The sequence below is a fragment of the Nothobranchius furzeri genome, chromosome 11, assembly GCF_043380555.1.
Source record: "Nothobranchius furzeri strain GRZ-AD chromosome 11, NfurGRZ-RIMD1, whole genome shotgun sequence".
In the NCBI taxonomy this organism is placed as follows: Eukaryota; Metazoa; Chordata; class Actinopteri; order Cyprinodontiformes; family Nothobranchiidae; genus Nothobranchius; species Nothobranchius furzeri.
Window position 1 is genome coordinate 66,865,267 of NC_091751.1, and position 15,815 is coordinate 66,881,081.

Below are 15,815 nucleotides of genomic sequence, written 5' to 3' on the forward strand. Positions count from 1 at the left end.
TTTGGCTCCAGGCCAGTGAGCCACTCAGGTAAACAAAGAGGGAGGTACGTCCTCGGTGCATCTTAGGCGGTCGCAAACGAACAGAAGGACAAAAGAGTCTGGCGATCATAGGAGATGGTAGCAGGGACACTACTGAAGAGGATCGCAGACAGGAGCAAGGTAGAAAAGAGGAGGTTAGTGGAGAAAAGTTTGAAAAAGTGGCCGGTGACTGCGGCTAAGCCAAGCACAGGCGCCATCTTGTTACCGACCGGAAGTGGCTGAGCTGAGAGGTATCAAGACTCGTTTTTTAAGACACGGGTGGATTACAGCGTTCTTAAAGTAAGCAGGGATCTGAACAGAGCAGCATTAATTATAGAGAGCACGCTGGGACCGATGGACTGAAAAGCATTTTTAAACAAAGATGAGGGTAAGATGTCGAGGGGGCATGCAGAGGTCTTCATAGAGTTAACTAGTTTGGTTAAGAGGACCTGGGATCTAAAGTGTTTGGGAGACGAGAGTAAGGTGGGAGAAATTAGGGAAGACACAGGACTGGACAGAGTGGGGAGACAGGGTAGGTTGTGGCAGGTTGTGGGGGCTGGGTAACCCATAGTGGTCCGTGAGAGTATTACAGGGGATGCACAGAAAAATGTATATTTCATTGCCCTGGGGTCATTACTAACCCTAACCCTAACCCATGATGAAAAACAAACAAACATAATAATTACAATCCTAAATTAACTATCACTAAAAGCAAGGTAATACAAATATGCATTAAGCCTAGACTTAAACAGGTCAGTAGTTGATGGAGACTCCTCATTACGTTGTGGTAAAGAGTTCCACAGATGAGTTGCTGCAACCGCAAATGCCCTGTCTCTAGTTTTACATCTGGTGCTGGGAATGAATAAGGTCGATTGACCAGAGGTCTTTAGCACTCTTGAAGGGCAATCAATAGGGAACACACAGGTCAGATAAGTAGGTAGGTGCCTTCCCTTGCAAAGGGTTAAAAACCAACAAGTACATTTTAAAATCAATTCCAAAGTTGACTGGCAGCCAGTGCAAAGAAGCTAAAATCGGTGACACTGAGTCACATTTCCTTGCACGGCCTAAGAATCTAGCTGCGGCATTCTGGACCAACTGCAACCTCCTTATTAAATATTTGTTGATACCAAAATATAGAAAATTACAAAAATCAAGAAGTGAGAAAATAAAAGCTGGAGTCGCTATTTCAAGATCCCTCCGCGATAAAAAAGGTTTGACCTTGGACAAAAGCTGAAGTTGGAAAAAACAATAAATGTCAATTATGGCACAGTTTTGGCACTGTGTTTTAGGCAGATTCAAAGCAACCAGTGAATATTACAAAAGAAAGACATTGATCTCAGAACTGCCATTTGTCTATTTGAGTCTTTGAAATTATTTCTATTATCAATTCGTGACCAATTTGATCATTTTGAAATGGCTGCAAAGAATGTTCCTGGAGTTTGCCAGTCATATAAAGATGAACCTCAGCGGACCAAAAAACGAAAAATCTTTTCAGCTGAATCCACAGAACATGAAATAACTCTAAAAGGTCAAGAGAGATTTCGAGTGGAAACATTCAGTGTCATTACTGACAGCCTAGTAAACTGTTTGGAGCACAGAACGAATGCAGGAACATTAATGAAAAGTTTGCTATCCTGTTATTCCTAAGCACATTGTGCCCAGGGGCCCCTGCATGACAATTCGGCCCTGCTGGGGATATATAGCAGCGTTAATGACCTTAAACTTAACAAGAGGATTATTAGAGTGAAAGGAACCCAAACCAGAAAAATAATTTTTGCTTCAGGTAGGCTAGAAAAGTCACTAGTGATCCTACGTGATCTGTTGTCAATAGTACGCCGGTTGTTGTTACCGTAGGCGGCACCAAAACGGGCTTAATTGCTCACTCTGCGTTAGAGGGGACCCATCCAACATGGCGGCGACGCTGGCGTCCACGCGCCTCGCTTTGTGTTGCATTACGCATGCGCCTAGTACCCGGAAGTTTTTCCTCATTCCGTTTATTAGCTGACCGATATCCGTGCTGTCGAGAGTGTTGCTGTTTTTTAATTTCTTTTTAATCTCCAGTTTGTTCGTCAATCACAAGTAAGTTGTTGTAACGTGAGCTGTTTACTTTGCACCAACATGTGTTGTTAAATAGGCAGTATTGCTTGAGTAGCGTTATTGTGGCTACACGGCAGGTAACTGCTACAAGCCTGTGTTATCTTCTTCAGCTGTGCTGTTTACATTCAGTTATTTGAGCTTGCTAGACAAGTGTCACGTATCTAGTGTCTAGTGTCACTGAATACCAGTGAAAGTCAGCTACGTCATCCTGTTTGGTGTATTATTAACCTCTGAAGTGGCTGATTTTCATAAGTAATTAAAACTAAAGATTGTTTTTAAATCATTTATGTCGCAAAACGTCAACTTGATGAAGTCTGTCAAAAAATACATTTTTATTTTTGGTATTAAGTGGCTTTCGGTGCTGGTACCTGAATAAAACTTTTCTGTACCTTTTCAGTCTAACTTTAAGAGAGAAAAAGTTCTTAATTTTCCTTTTTTATTAAAGAACACAAAGCAAAGCAATCTTTAAAGGACTTAGCAAACTATTTTAAACTTTTCTAGAGAAATATATTATTACCGTTGGTTCGACTGAAATGTCATATCTTAACCCTCAGGCTTCACTTTAATTTACTATACACTTGATTATTTAGAGGACAAACACGTATGCTTTAATATTTATTTTGCTGCTTTTCACAGATCTCTTAAACAACTTCAGCCCTGCTCAAACTTCAAAGTATTTCAATAATTTTGAGGAGTTTAACCCTTGAATTGTCAGTTTTATCACTATAAGTCATTGCTGTAATTTATGAAAAGTAAAATAAAAATAAACACACAAAAATAGTTATTTTGTAAAAAATAAATATATGTAAACATTTTTGTGCCTGGGGGATTTATTGCAAATCAGTCTTGGTTATGTAATAAAATATATAAAATATAATTGTTTTTTTGCATTTATTGATTTTTCTTAGCAACAGACTTACATTTCAGGACAAAAACGTCTCATTGACTTCCATTCAAACGATTTTGCCTGTGTTCTAGCCAGGTGCATAAACATACTAATTGTTTTTGCTTTTGTTTTCTACACGTTGAAGTCCAGTAAGAGAGTGAAACTGTGTTTTATTCACTTATCAGAGTTCACGTTGACCTTCTGACTTCAATACACAGAAGATCTAAAGAAATGTGTACAGTTTCTCTCCTGGGCTACCAATGGAGAAATCACTGATTTTGGTGAACAGTCAAAATGACAAATTCGACTGCTTTCCTCCAAAGTGAAACCCCAATATCACAGAACGCATGGTTACGTTTTGCAGATGCAACAGGATCAAAAGCTGTGGTTTGAATGGAAGTCAATGGAACGTTTTTGTCCTCAATAGTCATAAGAGGATGGTAACTTTTTAATCTGTTGCTACATAAAATCCTATTGATGCAAAAATGTTATATTTTAGATATTTCATAACATAGAAAATATTGATTTGTATTAAATACCCTGTTCAGAAAATTGTTTATTTTTTTGGAAAATAACTCATGTTTAGTGTTGTTTTCACAAATTACAGCAATGACATAGAGTCAAACTGGCATGGGTAAAATCCTAATAATAGTGGATAGTGACTACAGCGTGCACAGTAAAAATCATAATTATGGTCTGACAGTGCTTCAAAGTGAAGGTATGCATGAGTCAGTATTCTTATTTGGACTTTTTTTATCCTGAGGGCAGCTCCCACGTCTCGATCGCTCGGCCTAAAGCTGTATGTGTCTGAAATTTTAGGTGCCCAAAATATTAAAATTGTTCATTAAATGTAACATTTTTACCTAAAGGCAGTTTTTGAGGTAGAGAGAAAAAAAAACACAATTCTGCCAAAGTGAATACTGTATGACAGGTGTGGCTCATAGACTGAAACTAATTTCCTCCTTCCTGAACTTCGAACTTTAACCTGAGAGGAATACATTTTTCTGTTGCTGCTTGCTGTTTCTGCAAACATGCACTTATTTTGTCCTCACCAAACCATTTGCTGCCTACTATTTCTTTAAAGAGCAAGTCAACCCCTACCAGAGTCTAACTCCACTCCCACTTCATGTTTGAAAAATGCAATAAATGCTGTTGCCTGTCAGACCGAGAGGGCGGAGCTGCTAACAAACACACACACACAGGCTCACCACAGCATTGTGACATCATAATGTACCAGTTTACATCATAGCATACCTCTTAGCCAATAGCGGTGGCAGATTTAAATTAGAATACAGTGCAGAGTTTATTACCTGACAACGGCACAACACTGCCAATTTTAGGCAGAATATTTAAATTTTAACTAAGACGCACTGAAGTGCCAAATTATTGACGACACGTGTCTGCAGCACGATTAGACACTCGTTTATTTAGTTTATCAGCAAAAAAAAGTTTATTTGGGGGTGACTTGCTCTTTAAGGACATCCTCCTCGAGCTGGACATTTGAAGGGAGGAGTGGTGGACAATACCTCAAAGATTGTATATGAGCACACTCATAAGAAGTAAACCCGTTACTTAGCACTACTTCAGTGTTGCGTGGCAGGCATCTAAAGGACAGCTAATTTGGTGGTTTGTGCCTGAGGTTTGTTTTTTTAAAGGGAATTGGTGCACTATTCTATTGCTGCTGAATGGTTTTGCAACTGCATATATGCCCAAGCTAATGTTCAAACATTTGCACGGTAGGTGTCGATCTACTCGGATGTCCTCCTTAACAATGGGATGCTGGTGCCTCGTGTGCGGTCTTAAGTACTTAGTGTTCTTGTCAGCATTACAAATTGTGCACTAAACTCTATACTGTACACATTAGAAGATGGCTGCTGACTGGGGCAGATTTGGCAGGGGTGGCTGGCTCTGTGCCACTGGCTTGTCGCTAATTTGCATCATACCTAAAATTATATCTATTTTATGTGTTACGGTGAAATTAACTTTCTCAACTTAATTTAGCATCTACTTGAAAGCAAAATCACAAGTTAATTTTTTTCCATAATTGGAAATAAATTCAGGCGATAAGGGGAAAACTTCATATTAAACGTGTCAAAAGAGAGTTTTTTTTCTCATTAGCACAAAATCAACATTTTCAAAAGCTGCTTCAAAATCGACTACTTCCATCTAGGGCTGCTCGATTATGGCAACAATAATATTCACGATTATGGTGACTCAAATTGAGATCACGATTATTTAGGAAGATTTTTCAATTTATGATGATTTTATTTGTTTTTATTCAGTCATAAAATTGCTCCGGGCACAATTAGGACAAAAATAAGAAACAAGATGATCACTAAAATAACTCCTGATTCCCAGTATAAAAAGACCTATATACTTATAGCTCATAGTTTATGACCCAAGGGTTTGGTTTAACTCATTTAAGTCTAACCAGTACAGACCCAAATACCAATATCTTGCAAATACTGACAGCAAGAATTATACAGTGGCATTTATAACAAATACATGCAAATAAATTGATGTTCACAAAATGTTGCATAACATTTATTTAGGCGTGTCAAGGTGCTGTAGGAGCGTGCACTAGCACCGTGTCCTCAGAGAGATTAGTTATTTATCAGCGTGAGGAACTTATTTCTACCTTATTTATATACTATTTTTTTACAGGCCCATCAGTTAATGTAATAACTGTCCCAACCACAGCTGCACCCCCACCCCGGTCTCACAGCAATCGGGCAAGCTGCACGTGTGTTTAGCACGCTGCACGTGCACATTTAGCTGTTTTTAGCTGCTCAGGAGTCCGCAGGTGCGGTGTGTGTGTCACTCACTCTGGTTACTCCAACAACGAGCCAGCTCCGAGAGCTGTCTGTAGCGACCGACACATCACTGACTGCATCATTCCCTTTCCTAATGTTGTGAAGAACGGTCCGGAGCTCAGGCGGAGTGTTTAGCTAACCTGCAGGAAATGTCGACGACATTTATCCAGAAAGTAGCTAAGGGTTACCAGAGATGTTTCTGAGATGTTCGCTAGGTACTTTTAGGATTAAAAAGCCAAGAAGGGGGTCTGAAAAGCTGCTAGAAATAGCGTCAAAGTCGCTAAGTTGGCAACACTGTGGAGGAGCGCTTCATTTGCAACTCAGGGCAGCGCAAGTGGGAGGAGCAAATAATCGGCTTGTTTTGTTTTTTATAATCGTTCAAAACTCGGATCGTAATCGTGATTAAAATTCGATTAATTGAGCAGCCCTAGTTCCATCAGTTCAAAAGGTTGGGAATCATCCTTGATAGTGCTCCATCCTTCCTTCCCCACAATACTCTGTCATATGTTTTGTCTTATCTCGTCGTCTCGTCGTCGTCGTCGTCGTCGTCTTCCTCCGCTTATCCGGGTCCGGGTCGCGGGGGCAGCATCCCAACTAGGGAGCTCCAGGCCGTCCTCTCCCCGGCCTTGTCCACCAGCTCCTCCGGCAGGACCCCAAGGCGTTCCCGGACCAGATTGGAGATGTAACTTCTCCAACGTGTCCTGGGTCGACCCGGGGGCCTTCTGCCGGCAGGACATGCCCGAAACACCTCCCCGGGGAGGCGTCCAGGAGGCATCCTGACCAGATGCCCAAACCACCTCAACTGGCTCCTTTCGATCCGGAGGAGCAGCGGTTCTACTCCGAGTCCCTCCCGAATGTCCGAGCTCCTCACCCTATCTCTAAGGCTGAGCCCGGCCACCCTACGGAGGAAACTCATTTCGGCCGCTTGTATCCGCGATCTCGTTCTTTCGGTCATTACCCAAAGCTCATGACCATAGGTGAGGATTGGGACGTAGATCGACCGGTAAATCGAGAGCCTGGCTTTCTGGCTCAGCTCCCTCTTCCCCACGACAGATCGGCTCAGCGTCCGCATCACTGCAGACGCCGAACCAATCCGCCTGTCGATCTCCCGATCCCTCCTACCCTCACTCGTGAACAAGACCCCGAGATACTTAAACTCCTCCACTTGAGGTAGGACCTCTCCCCCGACCCGGAGGTGGCAAGCCACCCTTTTCCGGTCGAGAACCATGGTCTCAGATTTGGAGGTGCTGATCCTCATCCCAGCCGCTTCACATTCGGCCGCGAACCTTATCTGCTTAACAAAAATCATCCCCACCTCTCCCACTCATGTTGGTCCACTGCCATACTTGTTGGCTTCCTGGCGTTGTCTAACAATGGTTACTGTAATTCCATTAAATCACATTAACTATTGCTTTTGTCTATTATGTTTGATTCAAGGCACAATGTGTAAAATCATTTGACTCCTTAGCACCACATAGTTCAGAGTAGGTATCTACAGAAGCCCACACTCATCAAAAAGGCAACATGTCATTGTTGTGGTGCATGCCATGGTGCACACATAGCTGCAGGGGTGAGGGAGACAGCTGACAGCTACTTCAAGGATCACATACAGAAAATGCCACACACCAGCTTTCATTTCAACCATTGGCACATTTTATTTACTATTTCAGGTTACTACTTTTTTCCACAGCAAGGGCATAGCCATTAACAAAACAGAGACTGAGACATCATGTCTTCTTCTAATAGAAGGTACAAAAATGCATTGTTGAAACATGGAAGACAACAGTGCCAGTTGATCATAACGCTTGTGAATTTTAAGTATTTACAAGTTTTTCAGAATCTGACAGTTACAGCAGTCTATAATTCCTATCATGTGTTTCAGTGTTTCCTGCAGATGTTCAACAGATGGTGTCGGTTAAAGAAGAAGCAACCAAAGAACTGAGTGCTGATGTGGATCTACAGGACCCAGAACCCCTCCACATAAAGGAGGAACAGGAGGGGAGCTGGACCAGTGTGGAGGAAGAGCATCTCCATGTGAAAGAGGAGACTGACGTCACCAGGTTTACATTCACAGTAGTTCCTATAAAGAGTGAGGATAATGAAGAGAAGCCTCTGTTTTCACTGCTTCATCATCAGCAAATGGAAGACAGAGATGTTCCAACCAACAGCTTAGTTGACCAGATGACTGCAGGAACTGTCAGAGGAGCAGAAACTAGCAAGAACCCAGATCTGAACAATGAAGAGAATTCTATTTCTTCAGAGACTGAAGTCAGTAGAAGTGATGAACAAGATGATGATCTGAATCTTGACTCTGGTCCTGAAACTGAAGATGGAGACAATGACTGGAAGGAGAGCAAGACTTCAGTGTCAGGAGAAAACACTGTCAACACATCATTTAGCTGCTCTGAGTGTGGGAAACAATATCACTTTATTGCAGACCATGAAGAAATTAGGTCTTCAAACTGTTTGGTTAATAAGACAGACTTTAGTTGTGAGTGTGGTCAAATAGTTTACCCAAAAAGTAATCTGAACCTACAAATAGGAATCCACTCTGAAGAGAAGGCATTTGATTGTGACGTTTGTGGACAAAGATTCAGACAGAAGTCACATTTAGACAGACACGTGAGAATTCACACTGGAAATAAACCGTTTGAATGTGATGTATGTGGACAAAGATTTAGATGTAATTCAACTTTAAAGTCACACGTGAAAATCCACTCAGGACAGAAGCCATTTAAATGTGATGTTTGTCAAAAAAAGTTCAGACATAAGACAACCATAACAAGACACATGAGAATCCACACTGGGCAAAAACCATTCAAATGTAATGTTTGTGGACAAAGATTTAGATGTAACACAACTTTAAATGCACACCTAAGAATCCACACTGGGGAGAGACCATTTGAATGTGATTTTTGCGGACAAAAATTTAGTCGTAAAGCAATTTTATCCTCACACAGGAATATCCACACAGGACAGAAACCATTTCAATGTGTTGTTTGTGGACAAAGATTTAGCCATAAAACGACTCTGAGTGCACACAAGAGAATTCATACTGGAGAGAAACCATTTGAATGTGATCTTTGTGGACAAAAGTTTAGTCGGAGGGCAACGTTAAATTCCCATTTGATGATCCACACAGGACAGAAACCATTTAAATGTGATGTCTGTGGACAAAGATTTAGTAGGAAAACACATCTAAAGGGACATATGAGGATTCATACAGGCCAGAAACCATTTGAATGTGATGTTTGTGGACAAAGATTTAGCCATAAAACGACTTTGAATGCACACAAGAGAATTCACACTGGAGAGAAACCATTTGAATGTGATGTTTGTAGACAAAAGTTTAGTCGGAGGGCAACGTTAAATTCCCATTTGATGATCCACACAGGACAGAAATCATTTAAATGTGATGTCTGTGGACAAAGATTTAGTAGGAAAACGCATCTAAATAGACATATGAGGATTCATACAGGCCAGAAACCATTTGAATGTGATGTTTGTGGACTAACATTTCGTCACAAAACAAGTTTAAACTCTCACTTGTTAAGCCATACGGGGGAGAAACCATTTCAGTGTGTTCTTTGTGTACAACGATTTAGTCGTAAGACAAACTTAAACAGCCACATGAGTATCCATATAGAACAGAAACCTGTTGAATGTGACCTTTAAAAATATATCCACAAATCTATTTAGAACTCGCACACAAAGCACACATGCAAATACATCCTAGAAGGATGAAAGTTTACCAGTTCACAAGACATGTCCCAAGTAGGGCTGGGACGATATGGAAAAAATCTAGGGCTGAAACGAATGATCGAATGCTTTGATTCAATACATTTCTCAAGTTTCTTTTTACTGATTTGTTACTGATTCGTTAAATATGCACACCACAGCCGGACTCTTACACTGACACATTTTACTGATGCACAACTTGGTGGTCACGGCACCATGGAGGAATTTGGAGAAAATGACAATGACAAAAACTACACCAGGTGGGCTAATGCTAACGAGTAGGATTGATATTTCATAATGCAATTTTTCATGAAGCTTTAACTTGTTCTTAAAGGGCCACAAAGGCATTATGAATTGTTTTTTGATTCTTTTTATTTATTGAAAACATCAATATTTTAATATGCAAAACAGTTTGCATGCTAGAAACATTGCAGAAACCAATTAGTGTAACACAATTTTTTGTATTTCATTAAAAGGTGGCATTTCTATGGAATCATTTGAGTGTTGGAGTTTATAAACACAAACTAAACAGAATATTTTTCCTTTACTTGACGGGTCGTCAAATAGAATATTACATTTTATCGACAGTGGATTTGATTGAATATTCGAATACTAAAATATTCAAACTGCAGCCTTAAAAAAATCTTCAAAGTAATCAATATCACAATATGTAATAAACTATTATTTTGTGAATGTTCCCTGGTACTTTAAAGTTCGATTTTAAGATTGCAGAAGTATTTATTTCATTTGATTATGCAACTGCTGTGGATAAACATTAGATTTATGTTGAACTAAAATATTAAAGCACAGCTGCAATCCCAATAAAAGTATCCTGGCGTAGGTCCTGTTCCTATTGGAGTGTGTTGAGCAGCTCCAAGGCCACTGCGTCATTTGCATCTGGACCTTCCAGCCATCATCTGATATGTTGTGGCGGTATCGGTCAGTGGTATTAGGACCTTGGTGTTGATGTGGGCCAGAACCAGTTTTTCAAAGCGCTTCATTGTCACCAGTGTGAGTCGGAGCAAAAAGTATTGAGTCTGGTTTATTTCGGACTGTGCTGATGATGGATGCTTTGAATGTGCATGGGGCTTCAGCTTTTGTTAGGGACTGGTTGAAGATGCTGATGAAGCTGTTTATCACAGAATATAGGACCCTAATCCCCCTTTTCCAACAGTACGACTTTGTGTCCAGTTGGACTTTTTCAACAGCATAGGTAAGTATTTTCCACTAACTTTCCAGTATCATCTTCGATGTGGTTTCTACACGTGAGGTCAGTGACTGGTGGTCACATAATGACTGGGGGTGGAGTTACAATTTTATCCAGAGTTTACACCTGCTGCCTCCAGAAATTTCCATGTTCAGATCCAAAATGACTGCCATTGTTGTACTGTTTTGTGTTTTTGTGTGACGTGTAGTTCACCTTCTGCTACCTTTTTAGAGGACACTAATCATGTTGGCAGAGAGCGTGTTTGATGCAATAGAGAAGAGTGAGGAAGAGGATCAAGTGGAAACATTTTACAAAGACATGGCCACCAGCAGTATATTCAGAGAGTGAGCAAAGGAGAAAGTCAATCAGGAAAAGAGCCCCAATCCAGAGTCTGCTCAAAAGAGATACTCGGAAGACATCTTTCCACTTGCCTCCCCAGTACACACATCAGTTTTTCCACCCATAACTCGACCAGAGCCAACACGAACTCTGCAGAAGGAATCAGTAAGGAGGGAGTTTAAAATCAGTGGGCAAAATGGAGAATCTGGGCAGAAGGATGAGCTGTTTTACCTCAATCTAGTCCGCAAGATAGAGAATGGGAGTGAAAAAAGACACTGAGACTAAAATTGTCAAGGCAGTAAATAGGGCTATTAGCACTGGACTGCCCCTCAGAGACATGCTGGAGATAAAATGGGGGCTGACACTTAGCAAACTGCTCACCATCTGTAAATGACGCTACAGAGAAGACAGCCCCACTGAGCTTTACCATCAGATTTTCAATATATACCAAGAACCCAAAGAAATTGCCCTAAACTTTGAATTTTGTGCCATTGAACTCAAAGAAAAACTGTTATGGAAAGCAGCTAATGAGGAAACGTATAAAAAGACTAACTCCAATGATGGATGTTCTGTTGGAATGAAGTGAGGTGGTTGGTGTGTGTGAATGATGTCAAATTCAGAACATTTGCATCTGGAGAAGCAAAGTTTGAGTGGGAGATGATGTTTTGCTCCTAACTGATCAAAGTTTGAGACTCGTGGTCATAAACACATGAGACGCCAGTTTTGTCGCATCCACATACCCTCAGTGAGACCTCCATGATGGATCCAGAATGCCAGGTCCTCGGACCTTCCTTCCGGTACTGGAGCCAATGGTACAGCGTCACAGCACGACAGACTAGTCCTTGGATTGTCTCCAGGTAAAAAGCGACAGATGGATCACAGCGTCAAAAAGAGGACCCTCCTTGGGTCAACGAGTTCAGCTTTTATTTTGAAGGAACCGTTGTTGGTTGATAACGACAGATTTTTCCCAGCTTGATAGTTCTCAGCTTAAAAAGAAAAGTATAGATGGCCTGTCCATACTTCACTTAACATGCGGTGAACTTCAAGGGATCTTGAGAGATCTTGTTGAACACTGAACTTAAAATGGCGTTGGAACTGTTTTATTAATCAGGATTGATATGCTGATTGGCTGCACCTGGCGGTAAGGCGTTTCCTGTTTTCAGTGTTGCACTACGTGTCCAAATCTTCGTCATACTCCAGGGTTACTTGTGGAGTACCACAGGGTTCAGTGCTTGGACCAATTCTGTTTACTATATATGTGCTCCCAATTGGTAATATCATTAGACATCATGGGATAAACTTCCACTGTTATGCTGACGATACTCAGTTATATCTTCCATTAACCCTGATGAACCTAATCGGTTAGGTAGATTACAGGCTTGTCTTGAAGACATAAACAATTGGATGACTCAAAACTTTTTGCTTTTAAATCAAGACAAGACTGAAGTTATCATCTTTGGACCAGAAATTCAGAAAAGGAAATTGCTTAGTCAATCACCTGACCTGAATGGCATTAAATTAGTCTCCGAGAACAAAGTATGGAACCTTGTTGTTATCTTTGACCAGGACATGTCATTCAAATCCCAGGTTGAACAGGTTTGTAGGATTTCCTTTTTCCACCTTCGGAATATTGCTAAGATTAGAAGCATCCTTTCCAGGAGATGCTGAAAAACTAGTTCATGCATTTATTACATCAAGACTGGATTACTGTAATTCATTACTCTCAGGAAGTCCACAGAATGTAGTTAAAAGTCTTCAGCTTGTCCAAAATGCTGCAGCTAGAGTTCTGATGAGAATTAAAAGGAGAGATCATATCTCTCCTGTCTTAGCTTCCCTACATTGGCTACCTGTTAAATTCAGAGTAGATTTTAAGATCCTTCTTCTCACATATAAAGCTCTTAATAATCAAGCTCCATCATACATCAGTGATCTGATTGTTCCATATGTTCCTAACCGAGCACTTCGCTCTCAGACTGCAGGTTTACTGGTGGTTCCCAGAATATCTAAAATTAGGATGGGAGGCAGATCTTTTAGTTATCAGGCTCTTCTCCTGTGGAACCAGCTCCCAGCTTTAGTCCGTGAGGCAGACACCTTGTCTACTTTTAAGACTAGGCGTAAAACATTTTTATTTGATAGGGCCTATGGCTAAAATCTGAAAAGGTCCACAGCAGCTTGAAACGTAATGCCAGACAGCTCACACACCTGTTCAGAGCTGCTTCAAGTCCAGAGAACCCCCAGCTGCAGTGGCTGTGAAAGCAGTTGAGACTAATTGAGATGCACAGCAGATTATAGAAGAACTATGCAAAGAAATGAAGCAAATGTTTATGGCTGCTATGGAAACCAGTCCCCACACCAGGGCACCAAAACCATGACAAAAAGGATGTAGCAAAGGAGAACATATATGTATGCACTGCTTCAAATGTGGGTGAAAGCGCCACTACTTTCATAGATGCTAAGTGCAAAGACTCTGTGGGAAATGGGGAGGGACTACTGAGATGGGACCAGCAGCAGTCCAGAGTCAAGTGTCCCGCAATGAGCAGTCAAGCCTGCCATCAGCCACTAATGAAACAGCCTCTACCATTACTGAACATCAATCAATCAATCAATCAATCAATCAATCAATCAATCCATCAAAGCTTTATTTATAAAGCGCCTTCCGCAACCCTGTCAGGAAGCCCAAGGCGCTGACATCATACCTACCCACCCCCCAACATAAGTCAAGATTAGTTAACCTGGTGGGAAACCGATGCATTGTTAACTGTTTTATGAACAATATTGCAACCAAAGTGTTGTGGGACATGAAGGAAAAGTCCAATATAGTAAATGAGAACTGGTGGCAAAATCACTGAAGGCAAACTGGTTCTATAGAGCTCCAGGAGTTGACGTCACTTCTCCCGGCATGCAACAGTTCAAATCGAAACTGCGCCATATTGGCAGACAGAAGCCCGCAGCTGGACTATTTGTTATTGTCAGAAAACTCAATCAAACGGGAAATATGGTAGATTCCTGTTGTGCCCCAGAATGCAGAACAGACGCGGACGACATAAGGAATGAGCCATCTACAGGATTCCCCAAGATCCGGAACGCCGCAAACGTCGGATCATTGTAATAAAACGCGCTAGTGACCGGGCTGAAATGAAGCTGTGGGATCCCGAGAGTAAAGGATTTCACTTATGCAGCGACTGCTTCATATCAGGTACTTAAACCAACTTTTCCTCAACTGTGTATGGTATTTATTTTAAATGCTTTATTACGATTCTTAGTGGGCTTCCTAAACTTATTTTGGCGTGGCTTTTTCTGTCTTATTACTCACAGCAACAAGTAAACATCACGTAAAACGTTGCCTCGTGATTTCTGCGTGCTGCCGTTTACGTGTTTTATGATCACAGCAATTAACCGGCTAAGCTGTATTTCATTTTAATCAATGGTTGATCAATTGTCAGATCACACATAAAAAGCACTTTGGATTGCTATTATCTGTCTCACCGAGACTGATCTCAGACAGATCCTGAGACGCTCCTGCCTGATATATTTATTTTATTCACGGAAAAATAAATCAGACTAATGATTTCTCTTGGCGTTCAGCTTATACATTCAAACAGCACAGCACTCTATTTAAACTACTTACGTGTAAATCTGTTATTTGTCCATCCATCCATCCATCCATTTTCATCTGCTCATCCGGAGTCGGGTTGCGGGGGCAGTAGCGTCGAGAGGCCCAGACTTCCCTCTCCCCAGCCACTGGGGCCAGCTCCTCCGGGGGAATCCCAAGGCGTTCCCTGGCCAGGTCGGGTAAGAAGTCCGCTTCGACAGCTTCTGGCGTTTTTAAAAAGTATCCCAGGGGCACGGTAAGGGTCGGAGATGTTTAGTCTATTTAATTTCTGACTATATAAAATGATTTCTTTGGTTTTAAAGCGTGAAGTAAACTCAGACGAAGTAAAATCCAAGCCGATCTCGTTCATTTTGTTTACCTTTGTTGCCTGCCAACATGGCGTCTACTCTCTGAGAGTCACGTGACATCCGGAGCTCTAATCAAGATAATGTGGTACCAATCTGATTACATTCCGCATGACAGTGGGTCAGCCGAGCTAAACCGGTAGGACGCCAATATCCCATGTTGTCATGTATAGGCGTTTTAACACGGTCTCCTTAAACTTGGTGGGGAGGATTAGTTGCTGTCTGTCGGTACATTAGTTCATTTTCAAAGTGCAGTTTGCTCCATTCCTGCAGCACTTTCCTTGTTGTTTTACTTACTCTGTTTGGGACATCTTTTGTTAAAGCTGTAATTTTCTCCTTCAGTCTTATGATTTCACCGACAGATTTGTCTTCCTTTTGTGCTTTAGCAAGCTCATCTTAGTTAATTGTGGGGACAAGGGACTGTGGTTCTTGAGTTGCTATTGCAGCAAGGGCTAGGGCAGCAACCCAAGCAACATCACTGTCTTTAGTTGCTCTAGCTCCATTCCCGGTTGCTTGAATCACTGCAAGCGATGGCTCTTCCGTGCACTCATCAGCATACTTGTTGATATTAAGCAGCAGGCAAGACAGTGTGCCAGTGTCAACATTGGTCCTGCCAGGTCTGTACTTGATTTCAAGGCAAATATCTGATAGTTCCTTGACTCAGCGATGTCCCACAGAATTGAGATTGTTATCAGTATGTATCATAAAATATGGAGTGTAATACACGTGGTTCACTGCCCATGTTAGTGTGAGGAATTCA

At 41.3% G+C, this 15,815-nt stretch overlaps 1 protein-coding gene across 1 annotated transcript; it reads left to right on the plus strand.

Annotated features, from left to right (window-relative positions):
- Positions 1-1,980: 1,980 nt before the first annotated feature.
- LOC107384370 (zinc finger protein 83) lies at positions 1,981-10,045 on the plus strand. Its single transcript, XM_015957610.3, has 2 exons — positions 1,981-2,097; positions 7,697-10,045. Coding segments are annotated over exons 1-2 (1,794 nt in total). The 5' UTR covers positions 1,981-2,096; the 3' UTR covers positions 9,490-10,045.
- Positions 10,046-15,815: the final 5,770 nt, after the last annotated feature.